At 42.4% G+C, this 20,401-nt stretch overlaps 1 protein-coding gene across 4 annotated transcripts in view; it reads left to right on the top strand.

The window, feature by feature from the left end:
• DIP2B (disco interacting protein 2 homolog B) overlaps positions 1–20,401 on the top strand; it is a 59,389-nt gene that overhangs the window by 23,841 nt on the left and 15,147 nt on the right. For 2 of the 4 annotated variants that reach the window (XM_015886830.2, XM_015886829.1), the window contains exons 2-18: positions 2,897–2,968; positions 8,345–8,485; positions 8,951–9,076; positions 10,320–10,532; positions 12,832–12,975; positions 13,709–13,828; positions 14,321–14,518; positions 14,756–14,847; positions 15,320–15,430; positions 16,059–16,182; positions 16,684–16,793; positions 17,534–17,636; positions 18,166–18,230; positions 18,489–18,582; positions 19,098–19,217; positions 19,445–19,559; positions 20,183–20,322. In XM_015886830.2, coding sequence (XP_015742316.1) covers positions 2,897–2,968; positions 8,345–8,485; positions 8,951–9,076; positions 10,320–10,532; positions 12,832–12,975; positions 13,709–13,828; positions 14,321–14,518; positions 14,756–14,847; positions 15,320–15,430; positions 16,059–16,182; positions 16,684–16,793; positions 17,534–17,636; positions 18,166–18,230; positions 18,489–18,582; positions 19,098–19,217; positions 19,445–19,559; positions 20,183–20,322 — 2,088 coding nt within the window. The remainder of the gene's footprint in view (positions 1–2,896; positions 2,969–8,344; positions 8,486–8,950; positions 9,077–10,319; positions 10,533–12,831; positions 12,976–13,708; positions 13,829–14,320; positions 14,519–14,755; positions 14,848–15,319; positions 15,431–16,058; positions 16,183–16,683; positions 16,794–17,533; positions 17,637–18,165; positions 18,231–18,488; positions 18,583–19,097; positions 19,218–19,444; positions 19,560–20,182; positions 20,323–20,401) is intronic. The other 2 variants (XM_015886831.1, XM_015886832.1) reach the window with 2 other exon arrangements.

The raw sequence follows: 20,401 nt of genomic DNA, 5'->3' as shown, positions 1-20,401 counted from the left end.
CTGTGCAGAAAGGGGGATATTCTTCTTGGGTTGTTTGTTAGCTATCTGGGAGAATGTAACACATCAAATGGCACGAAACATTGAATTGATGGAAGCGGGGTTGGTGGAGATTTACCAGGTTTATGGAGCCAGGAGCACATGGCTCTGGAGATTGCAGCCCCGTTGTCTTTGTTCTCTTCCTGTTGCTGTAATTTATGATCCTCTGTGAGGAAATCCGCCATCGAGCCATGTCCATTTCCTGTGGAGCAGCAGAGAGGGGACAGCATGGAAGAGCATTTCTCTTGGTGGGTCTTTGATTTTTGTCTCGGTGAATTGATACCAAATGTGGACAGTGTGGGACCAGAGAGATCACACAGTGAGTTTGTTCCACTTGTGAAGCACTTGGAAGGACATTTGTGATGCCATAGCTCTTGTGGTTGTGGTAACCAGATTTGGCTTTATAAGATGCTCTCATACCTACCACCCATGCCTGCACACAGCCTTATTTATCCTTAGAGTCTTGCTGCCTGCATCCTGCTGTTTTGTGTGTGTGTTTGTGTGTTTGTTTATAAGCTGTACATGGAAGTTGAGCAGCGGAGACACACGATGCTGCAGGGAAGTCCCAGGAATTTCTCATCTTGATTTCACTTGGGTTTGACTCCTTGTAGCTTTCCTGCTCTTGCCAAATAGCAGAGAATTTTTTCTCTATTAGTTCATGCTCCGAGAATCCTTCTTTCAAGCGATAGCGATCACGTGGTAATTAAGGTTGCACATCGTGTTTTGACCTGGGTTTCCTTGTGTTCTTTGGTAGTATTTCACCTCCATTTCTAATTCCTGAATGCAGATCTGTGACCCATAGGGCTTGCATTCCTATGGTGATGGGTTTGTTTTGCTGGTGGGATATTAGCCTGGAAGAAGCGATTGGAAAGAATTCCTTGCTGCCCAGTTAATAAAACAGAATATGATGCTGTGAGTGCGTAAACAGAGCGCTGGGATCTGTTTGCAGTGCCCTGGTATTCATTCCTGTGTAACTCCAAGAGTTTTCTGTGGCAGACGTTTCATTACGTGTAGTGTGTAACCACCAATGTCAGGAGTCCAATTAAGTGTTGGGGAGAAATTAATCATAAAACAACAGACTACAGACAGATCTGTGGATTGGCTTCCGAGGGAAGTCCCTCTCCCCTTCCTATGCAGGTTTGTTTGTCCTGATGTGGTTTTTACCCCCCAAAGGAGACAGTGCAGGGAACTGGAACTGCTCTGAGAATGGAGAAGCAAAGCACGGGTCAGTTTGTAGATCTGGCTTATGTGCTCAATGGAAATATTACCCCTTTGGTGCATGCTCCGTGCGTGGCTTTTCTGAAGGTGCAGTTTTCTAACACAAGCAGCATGCCTTTCTTATGAGCTGGATTAATTGGACTGAGCTGTACATTGCAATCAGGCATTAAAATTAATGCTTTGCTTGGCATTTCAGTGCTTCACGGACATTCTAATTTTCTATTGCTGGATTAGCTTGGACTTGTTGGGACCTGACTCAAGCTCAGTAAAAGAGAAGTGAGATAAAGTTGCGTGTGCAAGTGCACACCCTCTGCCAAGCAGTGCCTTTATCCATTTCAGCTCTTGCTGATGGTGTTGAATGATGGAGATCTGACTGTCCAGGAAAAGGAGCTAACTCCATACCCTCTTCAAGCACTTCAGTACTGCAGAATCACCTTTATAATCAGAACGGCCACTGAGCTGTGCTCCATCAGCAACACTGAGGGGGGGCTTTTGGCCTGAACCTTCTGATGCGACCCTCCATGTCCAGCTGGAAGTGCTGGGCAGAGCATTGGCTGAGGAGCTGATCAATGCTCTGCAGCCCTGCACTAATCAGGCTCATGGCAGAGCAGCCTGCTGGTCACCATCACTGTTTCTCGCTGTGACACAAATGTGGGTTATACTTCATCTTGAGTAAGGACTACCATATAACTCTGTTTTCTTGTTGCTGTGTATCTGATCACTTCCCATCTTTGAGCCCTGAGAGAGATGAGGTTATAAGTGCGGGTCAGGCTAAGAGAAGGCTTGAAATGCTGCAGGGCTTTTTGTTTTAATCCCTTCAAGGTTTCCTTCTTTCTTGTGGTTCTGATGTAATGTGAGAAATTAAAACAAAAGACAGCAGCCAGATGGTTCATCTCCAGGATCAGACAGATTAGGGTTGGCTTTTTTTTTTAAAGGGAAAAGTTTACTAATACTTCTCCTCCAGAGTTTTTGCCTCTGTGGAGCTCCAGCTCCTATCTTCTACATCATTCTGCTAGCAGGCAAACGATGGAATTACAGCTATCAACAAGTTACAAAACAAACAGCAGCTTGCTTTCACTGAATATCAAACCAATGCAAATAAGTCTGATTTTCTGCATCACACCACGTGCTTGCAGAGCAATAGTCTTGAAGTTGGCTCTGCTCATCCTTACCTCTCCTTCCTGCAGTGGACTCACTTTTATTTGCTAGAAGCACTTCTCAGTTTCATTACCTTAGGACCAGGCTCTGAATGTGCACTTTGCCCTGTTGTTTGGGAATGGCTTTGTACAGCTATAGTCAAGTTGGCTTTGTGGTCACAGAATATTTTCATGCGCTCTGAGTTTCCCTTTTTAGGTTTCCATGGCTTTGATATTCCATTTAGATAGCTGTTCTGATTCAAATTATTGCATTTAAATAGTGCGTTGTGTATATCTGTGATCCCAAGGGAAACTATGGGAACTGTATTATGAAGACTTTGAAATCATAATGTACTCACATGGATTTGGTTTCAGATTTTCTTTGGCAAATGTATTGACATGTTCAGGTGAAACCTGGCTATCACTGAACAAAGGAGCAAATGAAACTGGACCACATCCTCAGCGATCTGTTTGTTTTAAATTGAGTTTTCTTTAATTGATTTTAGGGGACATCACACAAAAGGGGTATGAGAAGAAGAGAGCGAAGCTCCTGGCTCCGTACGTCCCTCAAACACAAGGTAGGTGCTTCTTGTGGCTGGTGTGACACTTTTACATAGCCTTGACATGAAAGGGATCTGTGAAGTGGCTGTGGAGCGAAGCCCTGATGTTTCATTGGCCACCACTGAGCAGTTCTGTTTAGATTTGTGTTTCCTTAGCTGTCTAATAATTGCACTTGTGCAGTTTGCACGGCTGCCAGGAAGTCATGGGCAGTGCCTTTAGTTCCCTGGTTCATCCAGAGCTCCAGGGATTCCTTCTGGTTCCGCTGTTTGTTAGGGCTTTGTGGGGCGCCATCTGCACCCTGTTGTTACCTCTGTCGGGCGTAAATCACTTCCTGCTCCATTGTCAGCAGAGAAATCAGGGCTTTGAATCAATCATAAAGTGTGAGGTCCTCACAAATCATTCTTGAAAGTTTACAAGCGGATTGACTGCAGAGCTGGTCCATATTGTGCCTTTACTTCAGCCATCTCTGTTAGGGAAACATCATCATTTTAGTTACGTGTTGGTTTGTTTTACTGCTGTAGCTGAATTCATGTACTTTGTTTACATCTGTTTCTTTTGGAACAGAGATCCCCAGCTATAGGTCTGACTCACAGCAGGATAATGATATATAGCTTTAGACTGAAGGACGAGGCTGAAAATATGTCCAGTAATTATTATGGGGTTGCTTACCCAAAATAATTGTGCTTCTGATATGCTTAACCATTCAAAACTAATCCGTCTGGCTCTTAGCAGTGTGGGGAGTGAATGGGTATGATAGGCAGCCGTGACTGGACTTACTGTAATTTACTGAGACTGAACGACTGCCAAGAAAAGAAAAAAGCAAAGGCTAAAAGTGCATTTATTGACAATCAGCACTGCTTCCATTGGGGAAAGTTTGGCTTTTCTGAGGAAATTGCAGCAGTTCAGGTGAGTGCATGAGCAACACAAAACAGCTTGATGATGTTGTGTGGTAGCACCTGGACTCTGCTGCTCCAAACCACTCGGTGCCTGGGTTGCTGGGCTGCTCCATCCAGGTGTTTCCCAGCTGCATTTTGTTTGCATATTCAACAAGAGCTGTTGCTGTATCTCCTGTGTGAAGCTGACAGCCACAGTGGGTGCTTATATACAAAAGCGGTGTATTCTGATGGACTGAAGGTAGCAAGGCAAGCACAAATTGTTTTTCAGCCTTCAGCTTGTTACAGGCAGCATCCTGAGTGAAGACTCCTCCCTGAACCACGGATGTGATAGGAATCTCTGAGGTCTCAGTGTGCACAATCAGTACCTCAGTATCAAATCTGTTTCTGTTATTTAAGGAAACCCAAAGCTAATGCATGTGACTAACCCCTCTTTATGGTCTTTGTAAGTTGGTGTTTGTCAAGCAAGTCTTGCAGTGTCAGTCCAGTGTGTCTACCAGCAGATCTGGAGCCATCCAAGCTCCTCTCCAACGTTCAGGTGCAGATTGGCTTTCATGGAGCCCAATAGATGCTGAAGCTCTTCAAACTACTTTTCATCTGCCTGCAGGATGTGCCCATCACCCCCATCACTTCATGCACGTTTGGTTTGTTTCAGAAAATCTTGTTAAATTAAGAGGAGGGGAAAAAAAAAAAAAGACAAAGCTGTCTGTGGCCCTGCTATTTTAATTGTCGTGCTTTGCAAGTCTGTAGAATGAGCCAAAGTTTAGGAAGAGACACGGGTTGATAGGAGGACACCAATTAAGATAGCATTTTGACTGCTGTTCTGGCTCAGCCTTCAGCTCTTTATATATCCTGTAGCCAGATGCCTCCGTGTCTGGGAATCTCCAGTTGTAAAAATGCCGTTGAAGTCATGCGTGAGGGATACAGAATCAGGTCACCCTTTTAACGAGCAGAAAATTAATTTAGCTCGCAACAACAACAGAAAAAAATGTACTCCTGGCATTGAGCACGTCGCATTTCTCAAAGCTCATCTATTGTCTCCATTTCATAGACGTGAAAGGAGATGAAGGAAGGTGGGGTAACATGCCAGAGCATGTCAGAATTGTAATTGGGGAGATTCTGATTGCTAAACCTGTGCTCCATTCCCGTTGCCTCTGGGAGCTTGCCTCCTTATTTTTGAGTTGAAGGCAACAATGTTGATTACCTAAAGATACGTGTTTTCCTGGTGCAACATCCATTTTTGCAAGTGGGACTAACTGAAGTGATGGAGATACCATTGCTGGGCTGTTACTCCTGTGTTTCCTGCTGGCTGCTGCACAAAAAGGCTTTGGAGGAGGAATTCTGAGCAGCGTTCCAGGTTCTGCATAGTGAGTAATGCAGCAGATTTCAGTGTTGTTTGTTCCATGTCACACTGCTGACCAACCTTCTCCACAACCAAATGCCACCCTGCTTTCACCTCGTTGGTAGTGTCTTTCTTAATGAGTTCAGCTGTAGCTTAATGGAAGGCTGCAGGTAGATGTTGCTTTTGCTGGAATAAAGCTGGTGCTTTGGAGCAATTCTCAGTCATGAGTGACAACCAAAAAGACATAACGCAGTGCTATTTCTCACCGCTTTGAGAAATGCTTGTTGGGTGAGCTGTTCTGGCACCTGGAGATGGCACAGTAACTCCCTGCCTCTTGGAAGGAGCCTTGCTGTGGAGCTGCAGGCAGATTTCTGCCTTGGGGAGCAGCTCCTGCCTGGATCAGTTGCTGCAAATCTGGAAAAGCACTTATGGCTTTTGAGCTCAATCAGTGCGGATGCAGGAATACCTTGTGCCAAAATTAGCAGCCCTTGCATAGAGACTTTTGGCAGAGTATGTTTTCTTGCTCTTTAAGATAATTCATTCTGTTCCTCTGCTAATGTGTAAAGGAAATTATATTCATTAGCCCTGACTCACTGTCAGACCTTTCTTTTTAGCTGCTGGAGTTCTGTGGTCTTGCTCCTCTTTTTATTCTCCTCAAGAAAGAAACAAAACGGTTTAATACAACTACATTTAGAAGGGAATATGGAGTGTGTATTGAACAGAGGGCTGGGCACGGCTGGGTGTGTTTTGTGTCCCAGTGCATGAGGGAAGGATGTTGGAAACTATGGAAATTGATAACGTTCAAAGCTGGTAGAGTTTTATCTGTGGATTTTGGTAGTTAACGTCTATTTTGTTCCTTTGTTCAGTTTTGTTATTCATGGATAGGTGGGAACATTACAGCTTTGTTATTTTACTCTTAATTCCTTTGGAGATGGTGTTTCTGCTTTGCTTTGCACATGGGCTGTCCCCATAACCCAGCACAACTCTGCTTTCCGTTTTTCCTCCCCTTTTTTCCCCCTCTCTTTCAGCACTGCATTATTTCAGACAGGAGCTGAACTGAAATGGCAATAACCAGCGATAGAACAGCTTTGCCTAAACCTGTACATCACGCACATGAGCTGCAGCTTAGTGCTGTTGGAAGAGTTTCACCCTCTTACAAGATCCGACTTGCAGCTGCCACACGTGTGGAATTATTCCAGATGAAGTCTGAGGGGTATCACAGTTACAAACAAAGCTTAGCACTTGGCTCTTGGAAAGCAATTTGTCAATCTTTGAAATGATTTCCAGGACTAAATCAATGGGAGATGGGATTTCTCCCATCGTGTCTCACACAGGGCAGTGCTGAGATCCATCTCAGTCTCATCACAGCGTGATGAGTTCTCAGCACAGGGAGAGGGCAGGGATGATTCTGGGAGTGCTGCGGAGGGTTTGCAAACCTCAGCTGTTTGCGTTTGTTATTTATGCGGTTTTTATTTGGAAAGCTGTGGTCTAAGGAATAATCCAATACAAACCCTCCGTGCAGAGCTGTATGCAAAACAGCAGAATAACAGGTTTGCTGCAGTTTGTCAGATGAATGAGCCCTTCTGCCCTTGTTGTTCATGTAAATGTTTCTCCTTGATGATCGTATGCGGTGCTTTTACTGATTCTTCTGGTCTAAATATATATTTATCATAAAAATTTCCACCATCACCTTCAGCAAACTGCCAGGATCAGAAAACATCCATTGCTGCTAAAAACCCAATGTCAGTTAAAAATCCATCACACCCTTCAGAAACAAACCTCCAATTACTTCTCTCATCCCTGCACTTTGCAGTGCTGTGACAGCATTGCTGTGTAGGGAACACTGGGCCATCACCTCTAACGTGTAGGGCTCAGCTCACCTATGTCACTTATGACCATGTGGGATATACTGCAGCTGTGCATGTTGCTCCTGCTGCTGGCTCAGATGTTTATTGGGCTCCTGTGACGTGTTGTTATGTCACTGCAAATGTGTTGCTCACCAACTAATGCAATCCCAGCATAGAGGGAGTGTTGTGTTTGCCTGGCAATGCCCCGTGGAGCGGATGAGATGGTTCTGCAAAGAAGAAAGAACTGAATATGAATTCGATAATTTATTACAAATAGTGTTAAATGTGCTGCTGACATCTAGTGGGAACTCGACATTGTAAGTGCTTAAATATCAGAGTGATGCTTCTCTTTGTTGTCTGTAAAGTTGTGTTGTCTTTGGATCAAAATGACAAGGATAAGTATGGCCCAATCTGAGGGCAGTTCTCTACTGCTGCTTGTGTCCCAGACGAGCTTACTTCAGTATTCAGAGAGATAATTGACTTCATTTGGATCACACGCAGTCTGTGCCTATGTAAATTTAACACGCTTGGTGCTATGCAAAGTATAAGTCGGCTGTCTGATGAATTAGGGTTTAGGATCAGGATATATTCAGCTGTTCATTTTAAAACTTTGGCTTACTGATCTTGCTTCAAGTTTTGGATGAATGATGATGAAAAAAAGAACAGCTTTCAATGTAATAAATTAATATTCTCCTCTTTAGGGTTTTGGAAGGTATAGGAGATAGCTGAGGGTTTCTGCAGCAAGTTGGGTGTGATTTGCTGGTATTAAAAGTACCCTGAACTGGAGATGCTTGCTTTGAGTTGTTTACGTAAAACCACACATTAGGAAAGTGGTGTAACTGGAATTGGAACCCAGCATTTGTGGTTTCCTCTTCATTTCTCTAATCCTTTGGTAGTTTGTGAGAATTCATAAGCAGTGCAGATTTAGATGACACAATTGCTCTTTTCTTGCGTGACTTAAGGTGACAACCTCAGGCTAATTGCAGCTGCGTGACCTTTGGTTTTAGTCTATAAGAGATTCCCACTGAAGCACGGGTTCTAAAATTAAAATGCAGTAGCAACCATTGCTGACCTGCCTTGGAGAACTACACAAAGCAGTTATTTCTTATCAGATTATCTCTTCAGTTTGCTGTATTCATGGGAAAAAGAAACTTATTGGGCATGTTAAAGCCACTTGCTGCATCAGTCAGAACCCTTTCCTCACCATGCCTTTAACAGCAGTGCCTAATAGTGCTGTAAATGAGTATCATCTCTAAATGCTTGAATCCATAACTGTACAGTCACACTGCTAATTCTGAACTGTCTTTCCAGGGGTTGATCCAGCTCTACAGAAGGAAACCAGAACTCAGACACCCACTCCATCTGCAACTCCAGCCCCAGCTCCCTCCTCATCCTCATCCAAATTTCACCGAGCCCGATCAGGGGGAGCCAGAGATGAACGCTACCGATCTGGTAAGGGCAGATCCTATAACCTGGGGTTCTTGCCAATGAAGGCTAATGGCTCCCTGACCCAAAATCCTACCTTAGTTCTCTGTGAAGGAGCATCAGACTTGTGGGACTTGTAGCAGCTGAGGTGCAAAGCAGAAGAACCAAATAACTCTTTGCCTTCTTGATTTTCTGTCTTGAACACAGCTCAACAATAACCAGTTCACAGAATGAAAAACCCATTTGTGTCCGTTGGTAACCAGGTTCAGTGAACTGGTTGATAATAATTTGTGGAATTGATGACAATTGATGTTGTATGGATCTACTCTAGGAAAATTACCTATGAGATGGCAATATGTAGCTGTTTGGGAAGGTGCAGTAAAATGGAAGTTGAATGCATATAGAAGGCAAGCAGTAGTTGAGCGTATGTAAGCTTTGTGTTTTTTCTCCTCTACTGTTGCAAAATTGAGTATATAAACTTCCATTTTGCAGATATTCACACGGAAGCAGTTCAAGCAGCACTGGCAAAACACAAAGAACAGAAAATGGCCCTCCCCATGCCCACAAAAAGGCGATCTACGTTTGTTCAGTCTCCAGCTGATGCCTGCACTCCCCCAGGTTAGGTTCTCACAGTGTGACTGTCTGTGTGGATGGTAAGGTATGCGTTTGTAACAGTTTCCATATTAAGAGGTTGCAGTTTGCAAAATACACCAGATCTTTGTGGGGAGCTGCTACTCCTGTAGGGCTCTTGCTACCTTTGAGCAGCTGTTTTCATGGAGCTGCTGTTGGGACAGAGAAAATGAGTCCTCTTCTGGGTGCTTTTAAAGAATCAATTGGCAGGAACTGAGCAGGCCTTCTGTACTGAGGTTTCTTTTGCTTCCCCCACACTTCTTTCAGTAAAAACCCTCACAGTTAGGAATTCACATGAAATCACATTGTTAGGCCACTGCACTCATAACTTCTTTTACCTCCTTTTATCTATCTTTCTTTCTTTTGAGTGCTTTTCCTGGTGTCTGTCCAGTTCTCAGCTTTATGCTGGCTTGTCCAGTACAGCAGCAAATTCTGAGCTGTGGGCACTGCACAAATAAAGGTTAGCATTCACTTAGCATACACTCAGCATCATCTGGAATCAGTCTTTTCCTCCAGCAGATAATCACTGTGAAGAACAGGTAAGTGTTTGTACATTGCACTAGATAACTTACCGCGTCAAGTAATAAGTGTTTTATTCATGGTAGATTATTATTTTGATTATTATTTTGCAGCTTTAGGACAGACAAGATATCTGTTTGCATGGAAATGCAGGATGTGGTTCCTTTTGTGTTTTTTCTCCCTTACCCCTCCTCCTCCCCTTTTTGTTTTGTTTTGTTTTCTGCCATTGAAAGGGACCCATTTAGAATAATAGACAAAAGCATTTTCTGCATGTGGCCTTGGCACATTTGTTTCCCAGTGCCTGCGTTCTGCTTTGTTGCTGTGAATTTTCACTGTTGACAGAGATACTGACCCCTCACTTTCCATTTCAGAATTACCAGGGTTAGGCAACGCAGCATCTTGATAACACAATATGAATGGAAAAGTTATGAGACAGAATAAAACATGGAGAACCCACAAGAAGGATGCTTGCCTGGGTTGTATCTTTTATATGCAGTAAACAAGGGCAAAACCAGGAGTAAATGTATTCACACTGGATATGTCTGCTGCTTTAACTTTGTTTTGGCCTATTGAACTTTGTTCGACACAGCCTGTGAAAAAAGATCTTCATATTACATGCCTGTGCCATTGATATGTGACTTGCAAGGAGAGCATGTTCAGTGCAATGTGCTTTTCCCTAAGCAGCTGGAGTTTCTTTTCTGCTTCCACACAGACACGTCTTCCGCATCCGAGGATGAGGGGTCACTAAGGCGTCAAGCTGCTCTTTCTGCTGCATTGCATCAGAGCTTACAGAATGCTGAGTCTTGGATCAACCGATCTATTCAGGGGTCATCCACATCTTCATCAGCATCCTCTACACTTTCCCATGGAGAAGGCAAAGGGACCAGTGGGTCACTAGCTGATGTATTTGCCAATACTCGAATAGGTAGGAGATGGGTACGAACAGAAAAATTGCTTCAAGTTCAGACTGTATGTATAAAGCTGGAGTTGTCCGTTTTGTAAGGGAAATTTGGAACAAGAGTTCAGTTCTGGTCAAACTTGATAAGATCACAACTGTTTTCTTCCCCCTGTAGGAGTTTCAGAATACTGTGTTGGTGGAAAAAAGGGGAAGTGGGGAGCAGGAGGTTACTGAAGTAGGAGAGGTTTCATGGTGCATTGAGGGCACTGACAGTGGGCATGACTTTGGTTCTGTACACAGCATTGCTTATGTCTACAGCTAGTTGAAGGTACTACGTGCACAAAGCTGCCATGTGCAAATGGCATTTGGCATCTGTGCTCTGATGACAGTACATGGGCAGTGTCTTTGCCTACTGGGTGGGGGAGATGCTGTATTTTAACATTCACCAAATGGTTCATTGTTTGTGCTGTATCAAAAGAAATTCAAACAAACAGAAAAAAGAACCCCACAAACAAACAGAGCAGCCAAATAGGAGAACAGCTGAGCATGTCATTCAGAGAAAATGGCTGAAGTGAGGTGAAGATATAGCATAGATCTTTCGTGACTAGTCTGAGAAATAATCAGCCTTGTGGTATGGAGAAGATGGAGCAAAAACCTACGGATCTGGATACCCCAGGCTCAGTTTTTGGAGGCTCTGAGGTGCTCCTTGCTGCTGATGCTTCTGTATGAAATTGCAGTTTGTTTTTGCTCTGTGTATGTTTCTTTTTTTACCTGCTGTTAAGGATACTACTGCATCTTAAGAGATGTCTGTATGTTGTGTGCTCTCTGCTTTTGCTTAACTAGTTTGGGGCAAGCAGTGCCTAGAAGTGCTGGTGGTTTTGTTTCACTTTTTTTTTTTCCCCTTTTTGTTATTTTTCGTTTGTTTCTTTCTTTCTTTGCTGCGATGCAAGTTGTCTTCTGAAATGGTAGACTGGGGGAGTTGCCTGTAAAGTGTAGTCAAAGTAGTGAATCTCTTTATGAAGCGCAGAGGTTCTTCTTAGTTGGGGAGTGCAGAAAGCCACATTAACTTCCGTAATGAATTAAGGTAATCTAGCTTTTTATCTATAGAATAACTGCTGTCTAATGTAATTAGAAGTTTATGCAGAACAGCATTGGGGTTTTTTTTTGACACATTGACACCACATACATCCAATGGTAACACCTAATTCAAAAGAATGGGAATTCTGCTATACACAATTTGGTACAGCTCTTTGGAGAGAAAGATAAAAAGCCCTGCAAATATTTGAAGTTGTATAAAACCTGAGTCCTTTCCTGTGAGCTTAAAAGTTCAGCACACGAGAAATATTCCTTGCCACCATATCTCCAAAGGTGTGCAGTTCTTTCTTAGAGAGGAGCAGAGAGAATCAATTGCACAAACCTTGCTGCATTCCTTCGGACTGTATCTTTGTAAGCTAATGTGCAGTTTCAAGATTTGTTTTTATTCCCCTTCAAAAGCAACAGTTGCTGCTTCTATTAAGCTAGAATAGAATATCTGTGCCCTATCAGATAATTGAGCCAATGGTGTTGTATAAAGAAATCCCATGTAAGCAAAAATTGCTTGCTGAAGAAGTTGATGAGTTACTGAAATATGCAGTTATTGCAGTTTTGAAGCTTACAAACTCATCTGGAAAGCAAAACAGCATCTTGCAACTTAAAGCAAAAGGCAGACCCAGCTCACTTTCCTCGTTATTTAACTGTTGGACAGGCTCACACTGTGCAGCCACTGAACTGGAAGAAATTTAAGCCTGATGTGGTTGTTTGCTGATGTGCTGTAGTCAATAGACTCCTGCTTGTTTGGTTTCAGGAAGCTTTACTGGCCAAAACAAAAGTTATATAGTACAATTCTAGCAAGAGAGATTACAGTACAGGTGATGCAGGTTTCTGTTCTGGGGTTCTGAATATTTCAGATGTCACTTGGATTTCAGACTTCTTTTTTAACAGAACTCAGTGTCAAGAAACAAGCTTGATTTTGAAGGTTTGTGACCGAAAACAAACCATCTGAATCTGAAAACCAAACAGCTTTCCTGACATGGATAATAAAGCCATTCGTCTTGTGCCTTTGTTTTCTGTTTTCTGGAATAGATAATGTGTGCTTCCAAAAGTTGCTTAATATTTAGGAAGCAGCATGATTAGTGTTATTCAGAGACCTTATAAATGCAACCCATTGAATTATTTTTAAGCTGGTTGGTAGCAGGTAATTAATGCTTTGCTTTTTCCATCTGATAATAAGAGGTATATGTTTAATTGTCATCTCAATTATCTCCCTTTTTTTTTTTTTAATTTTTAGAAAATTTCTCAGTTCCCCCAGATGTCACAGCAACTACCTCCTCTTCCTCCACACGCCCAGCAGCAATTGACCTTCCTCCTTCAGGGATCGTGAAGGGCATGCACAAGGGATCCAATCGGTCCAGTCTGATGGACACTGCCGATGGTATGGAGCACACAGATACCAGAATAGCCTGGAGGAAGGGCTTGAGTTGGGAGAACAAAACACGTGGTTGCATTTGTCCCCTTTAAGCATTTTGCAAGTTGGAAATGGTTATGTGATGCAGTGGTCACCTATTTTTAACTGAACTGGAGAAAATTATAGCAGAAATAGCAGACTTTCCTTTCTAGAAAGCTGTAGAAATGCATAGGTAAACTGTTAGCTAAAGCTACTGTCCTGGAGTCCTGAGAATGACAGGTAAGATGAATGAAAGCATGTAACTTTTAGCTCTAAGATCTCATGGTGCTGATAATACTCACTGTAAGCTGTTTGGCATAAACCTTTGTGCAGAGGGGTGGCATTAATGCGTATAGGCTCGTTGTGCCCTCCCTCTGCTGGCCATTCTTCCCCTGCAGTTGATCAATACTGCACTCAGGTGCAGATCTGTAGGCAATAGTTTACATTGAGTGCAGCTTGTCAGAGGAAATCAGGGAGATCAGACTTCAGAATGGAGTAAAAATGCCTTAAAAATGAGTTTTATTCCCAGCATTTCCTGACCTGGGTTCATTATAATTGGTATTGCGCTTATTGTCATCCTGTTTGGCACAACTGTTAATTATGGAACAATAGTTGAATGAGTGGACACATCAAGAGGAAGTATCCTGCAGTGAAAGAAGGTAAGTCATATACATTTATAGAGGTGATGCACACTTTTATTAGACAAATTCTTTCCCTTCAGGTGTTCCTGTGAGTAGCAGAGTCTCCACAAAGATTCAACAGTTGCTGAACACCTTGAAGAGGCCCAAGAGGCCCCCTCTGAAAGAGTTTTTTGTGGACGACTTTGAAGAGATTGTGGAAGGTAATAGCACTCAGTGTTTCTTTGAGTCATTTTTGATGCACACAGCCCTATGCTTCTTTATGCCTTTGTTTTTGACATTGACTCAGGTAGATTTATTATTTGCTGCTGGCAATATGTTCATGAAGAGTCTGATTAAAACTAAAAATGAAGTGACACGCTGTACTGCTGAGTTTTGTGGGGCCTCCTCCATGCCAACTTCTTCCAATAACCAAAATGTACTAGCAAAAAATATTTAAATGCTTAAAAACTCTTCCTCTGCTTAGGCGTCTTCACTTAGATTTCCAAAAATTAATTGGCTATTTCATTACAACCTTATTTTCTAAGCTTTTATCCAGTTCTGTTACCCTCTGCACTTATTGTATTGTGTCACTGGGTGGTTAAACCTAAAGGCTTTAAGGAAAAGGCATTTGTTCTCAGTGTGTTTTGTGAACTTCACTGCTCTGGAACAAATAGTGCAAGATGAACTGGAAACATTGTTGAATTTCCCTTCAGTTCCACAGCCTGACCCAAATCAGCCCAAGCCAGAAGGACGCCAGATGACCCCTGTGAAGGGGGAACCACTGGGAGTTGTTTGTAACTGGCCCCCTGCCTTAGAAGCAGCACTGCAGCGCTGGGGAACCACGCAAGCTAAATGCCCCTGTCTGACAGCACTGGATGTTACAGGAAAACCAGTTTATACCCTTACATATGGTGAGTTGATCCCTGGCTTTCAGTGCTGAACTGTTCTGAAGAAGCAGATAGAACACAGGATTGTTGGCTTTAGTCTGGTTGTAATTTTTTTCCTGTTTTGTGGGAGCTTTGTAGACAAAGGAGCACAACTGAAACAGAAGAGGTGACTGTGGATGGTTAAAGCAGTCAGAAATTGAAGTATTTTTCATATACTGGATTGATGTAGAGTTATACAAGTCTCTTTTCTTTGTGTTCTAGGCAAATTGTGGAGCAGAAGTCTCAAGCTGGCCTACACGCTTCTTAACAAACTGGGGACCAAAAATGAACCTGTGTTAAAACCTGGAGATAGGGTAATGAATTTGGGACTGTCTGGTTTTCCCTGTGAAGCACAAAGTGGGTTTTGGAGGCCAACAACTTACAACACACACTAAAATCTTGTTCTTCTAATAGCAAGGCACTTATTCCAGGGTCAGGTGGTTGGGGAAAGACGCTTCTGTGACTTTTCAGTCCTCCTGGCTCCTCTTTAAGCAACTTTTTGGCTCTGGGCCTTGCAGTACATCTAAGGAAGAACATTGCAGCTGGGAGAAATACAGAGTTTTAGAACTCTGTTTTGACTGTGTTCATTTTCATATGTATACACAGTGATTGCTTGGGGAGTAAGTGCATGTACAGATATGTGGAACAGTGTTTGAAGAAGCCCTGTGAAAATCGCTCTCTTAGAATATAAAATAACAAAGTCTTCTGACTTTTAGTCACTGTGGATCTGAACTGTGTAATCTTTCCCTTGTATTTCAACTAACAAAACATTTTTGTGAATTGTAGGTAGCCCTTGTGTATCCAAACAATGACCCAGTGATGTTTATGGTGGCATTTTACGGCTGTCTCCTAGCAGAAGTGATACCAGTGCCTATAGAGGTACCTCTTACCAGAAAGGTAACGTTGATGGAACTTAGAGGAGTAATATGCAGATGTGGGATGAAAACCAAGTCAGGCCACCAACCTCTGAAAGTGTTTCACAGCACAAAGCAGCTGCCTCAGCCGTTCTCTATTAACACAATTGCGAGACCGTTATGAGCATGCAGTAGAGTTTAAAAACATGGAAAAACATATTGACCAGAGAGCTGTGCTGAGCAGCTGCAAATGGTCCATTTGCTTCAATGCTGTAGTTTGGACTACAGTAGCATTGGCTGCTATTATTGCAAATAATTCCTTTGGTACAGATAATATTGTATATCCGCCTTCTGACTGATGTGATGGGGTCTCATTTCAAGCCGTGCTTCACATTTGCCAGTGTTTTGATTTTTGCTGGAGGCTGAAGATGTGAAGTATTTTGTGAATACTCAACAAAAGCATTTTCTTTACCCTTACCAGAACTTTTGCTATTTTGCCATATTACTTTATATCAAAAACTGTCTAAAACTAAAGAATTTAGTAAGAGGAAACCAAGAATGATGGCAAATTTCCAGAGCGTTACCAGTCTTTGGAATTTGGTAATGGAAAAGCTGACCAATGTTGTCTTTGAGCAGGAATGACTCTTCCCCCTCTTCCTCTCTTTCCTCAGGATGCTGGTGGTCAGCAGATTGGTTTTCTTCTGGGAAGCTGTGGTATTGCTTTGGCCCTCACCACTGAAGTCTGTCTGAAAGGGCTTCCAAAAACCCAAAATGGAGAAATTGTGCAGTTTAAAGGTTAGATCGGTTACATAGTCACTTTCAGTTTGCCATAGCAGAACTGTTTGAAATCAGTTTCCAGAAGTCTGAATGCATTTTTCAGTAGCTTAAAGTGAACAACTTTCCCAACAGCATTTTCTTACTGTTGTGGGCTTTGTGTGTATGGCACAGATTGATCTGTGTATGCAACAGAACGACTGTGTTGATCTGGGAGTACAAGCCATGGTTTGTCCTCATATCCCTTCAGTGACATTTGGCAGATTCAAATGCAGTTTTATTAATGATGGAAGAGTCTATATTTAGGAATACTGCAGGGATCTTTCCTGAGTAGAGGAAGTGCCTTGCTGCCCACTGAACTCCCTGATGAGAAATGCCTTCTGGCTACCAGCTTAGGTTGGATTGTTACTGTGTTTACATAACTAAACTTGGATAAATGATGTGTTTTTGTGTATTCTTGCACAATATAAATCTGTCACTAAGTAAACTGTTATTAATGCTCCACTTTAATTTTGGCTCCAGGTTGGCCTAGATTGAAATGGGTTGTGACAGATTCAAAATACCTCTCCAAATCTCCTAAGGACTGGCAGCCCAACATCTCAGTTGCAGGAACTGAGCCAGCATATATTGAGGTAAGGAGTGAACAGGGAATAGAAAGTAGTTTCTGTGAGCTGAATTTAATGTTCTAATCATCAGAGAGAGAATTCTTTCACCTCACTACCTTAAACTTATCAGTTTCTAGTCACTGAAACAAATCTCACTGTGTACAACCTGCAGTGAAGCGTATTTTAGTAGTGAATATTTTCTGTGGCCATTGAGCACTGCTCAAAATGAAATAGAAAACACTCTTCCTGTTCCAGAAAGCTGGTAGTTGAGTCAGCCAGGCTGGGAAGTGTACTTCCTGTACCTGAGAACACAGATTTCTGGAACTACTGAAGCCAACAGCATTTTGAATTTTCTGTTCTTACTAGCAGAGTTTATTTTCGTTCGTAGAAGGTGAGTCATCTCCCAGGAACTGCAGTGATTTCAGTAGTAACAGAAATTTGGCTATTGTAAATTTACAAATTGCTTTTTCAGTTCACTTATGGACACAGAAGGAGATGTTCTGAGAAGCAGTAGTAATGAAATAAGCGTGAATACATTAAATTGCTGTCTGCGTCTCTGTACCTAATCTGAACTAATTTGATACCTGAATGACTGTTTTTTCTGTGGTCAATCTTGCTGGTATTTTTCTACAGAAAAGGATCGGGTTCTTTTTGTGTACCTGTCTGGAGCTTTGGAGGAACCAAAATTTATTTAAGATGGGCTCTCTTCTAATTTCCTTCATGTGTGAAGCCCAGAGTGACACCATAACCTTTTTTTCCTTCTGCAGTACAAGACCAGCAAAGAGGGCAGTGTTATGGGTGTCACAGTGTCTCGGATTGCAATGCTGTCTCACTGCCAAGCTTTGTCTCAGGCCTGCAACTATTCTGAAGGTGGGTGAAGTCACAGAAACATCAAAGAAGTTCTGGGGGGAGGAGGAAGAGAGAAGCAAATCTGTACATCCATTGACTGCAGTGTTATTTTTAGAGCTGTATGTCATAGTAGTTTAAAATGCAGAGTATGTCTTTTGAAAGCCATCACTTCATCACTCTTAATTTTCACTGCTTCTGGGAGTCAGCGCTTGAATGATATTCTCTCTTCTGCTGCTGCTCATGCATAAAGAGGTTAAGGCTCTTTCTGTTCTACTGATGTCCATTAAATGCTGGAATGTGGTTTTCTTACAACTTTCTGGGATGTTTTTCTTCTATTAAATTGATGTTTGGTTGCCTTCTTTTGCATAACAAGGATCTCTGAGTAGTGGAATGTATAATCAGACAAACAAGGCTCTGCACTTGCTGCACGTACACATCTTGGAGCAGATCTGACAGTGTGAAATGACAGATCTGAATGTATGCAGATTTGAGCATGAATAACAGCTGTCCAGGCACATTTTACTTCTAAACTACAACTTTCTCTTTCCAGGTGAAACAATAGTGAATGTTTTGGATTTTAAGAAGGATGCAGGGTTGTGGCATGGCATTCTCACGGTGAGTTGAGCCTCTTAAAGACTTTCTAGAGCATTCCATAACTTTGTAACTGACATTTGAGGACACGGTTTAGGGATCGTTGGCTATTAACTCAATCATACCTCTCTCTCCCCCCAGAGAATTGTCCATGTGGCAGAAAGCATGGAAGCATCATCACTAAATTGATGTGGCTTTGTAGTATGGAAAGGGTTTGGGGGCTGAGGGTGATTTCTGCTGTTTTGCGAGCTTTTTCTTAGAAGTTCTTTTCCTGCTTTTCAGAATGTAATGAACAAATTGCATACTATCAGCGTGCCCTATTCTGTGATGAAGACCTGCCCACTGTCGTGGGTGCAGAGAGTTCATACTCACAAAGGTAACTGTATGTTCCACAACTTAAGCTTGAAGATTTCAGAATACATGAGAGAAGACCATTAAAATCTGAAATATTTTGGAGCCTCTCTTTTTGCTCTTCAGTGACAAACAGATCAAGTCTAATTTGTTGCAAAATGTGCACAAAGTCTTAATCAGCAAACTGGAGAGAATTTCATGGGGGACCTCACAACCTGTGTGCTTCAAGTCAGTGCTTCTTATGAGACAAAGAAAATAGCTGAGCATGGAGAGATCCATTGATCCCAAATCCTTAGTGGGGGGGTGTTCAGGTGGTGGTAATGGTTCTGGTGTTTTGGAGAAGGGGCTGCAGCAGCTCAGGTGGTAGGAGGTGACCTGCATGTAGCAGCAGATGCTGTTCTGTGTTCAGGTTCCTTATCACTACAGACTCATTTGCCTTAGAGTTTTCTCATCTATAGTATTAGAGTGTGTGTTCCTATGAAAGTGACTCATGAAAAGCATTCTTTTATTCTGACACCTCTTTTTTGTGTTGGGTTGCAGCAAAAGTTGCTTTAGTCAAGTGTCGAGACTTGCACTGGGCCATGATGGCCCATCGAGACCAAAGAGACGTCAGTTTGAGTTCTCTACGCATGCTGATTGTGACTGATGGTGCAAATCCCTGTGAGTATGCCCGTACTGCTGTTCTCCAGAGAGGTTTCTCAGACTTGCTTTATCCAGGTCCTGTTCAGTAGATGCTGATATCTTAGAAGATGTCACATGTAGTTTGTAGTAGTAATATTGTATATATACTCTGTCAATAAGCTGCACTTCACTTCTAGGCTATTTTGGAAACTTATATACACATATAGATATAAAAGATTGTAGTTGACTCTTTTTTTTCTTTCCAGGGTCTGTTTCTTCATGCGATGCCTTCCTGAGCTTGTTTCAGAGTCATGGGCTTAAACCAGAGGCAATTTGTCCGTGTGCCACATCTCCAGAAGCGATGACTATTGCAATACGGAGGTAATGGCTGTATAGCATTGCAGTTTATTTGCTAGATTAAGTGATGCTGGCTAAGGCTTGTTCACACATCGTAGTTGACTTCAGCATGTAATAAGCTCCACTGACATTTACTGTGTGTACTCTGGGTATTCATGTAGCTAAATTGTTCAGCATTTCTCCTAAGGTGAGTGCTTTTTTTTTTTTCCTCTCTAAGATGGGCAATAGCTCAACAGGACCTTTAAGTCGTCTGCGCTGCTTCCTTCTGTCTTGATATAAGAAGCTGGTAGAGTGCTTTTTGAATCTGAGATGAGAATTAATATGACATTGGGCAGCCACTTTCATAGTCTGCTTCTGTCCATTGCTGCCCTCTATAAATCAGTAGCGCTGTAACCACCTGTGAGCTGGTATTTAACACAGGTTAAACTAAAGACCTGGAAGAGGAGCTGTGATTCACATGATGTGTTGCATTTACCCAAGAATGAGTTTTCTGACTTACAGATTGATGCCTGTCCCTCACCAGAGGACATCTCTGCTCCCATTTTACAGTATTTAAGTTGTTATGCAAAGAACAGACACTGAAGTATGCATTCTTTGGTTGCTCTGATATGTCTGATTTGGTGTATCGACTTCTGTGTCTTTCAAAGGCCTGGGGTTCCTGGGGCACCTCTACCTGGAAGAGCCATTCTGTCCATGAACGGGTTGAGTTTTGGTGTGATTCGTGTCAACACTGAAGACAAAAACTCTGCACTCACTGTTCAGGATGTTGGGCACGTGATGCCAGGAGGTAAGAATACATGGGAGTCCCTCCTGAGGATGTCTGTGAATGCTCTGGAACGTGCTGGAAAAAGAATCACTCTGTTTAA

This window comes from Coturnix japonica, linkage group LGE22C19W28_E50C23 (assembly GCF_001577835.2).
Source record: "Coturnix japonica isolate 7356 linkage group LGE22C19W28_E50C23, Coturnix japonica 2.1, whole genome shotgun sequence".
Lineage (NCBI taxonomy): Eukaryota > Metazoa > Chordata > Aves > Galliformes > Phasianidae > Coturnix > Coturnix japonica.
This window is presented reverse-complemented; position numbering and strand designations above follow the sequence as displayed.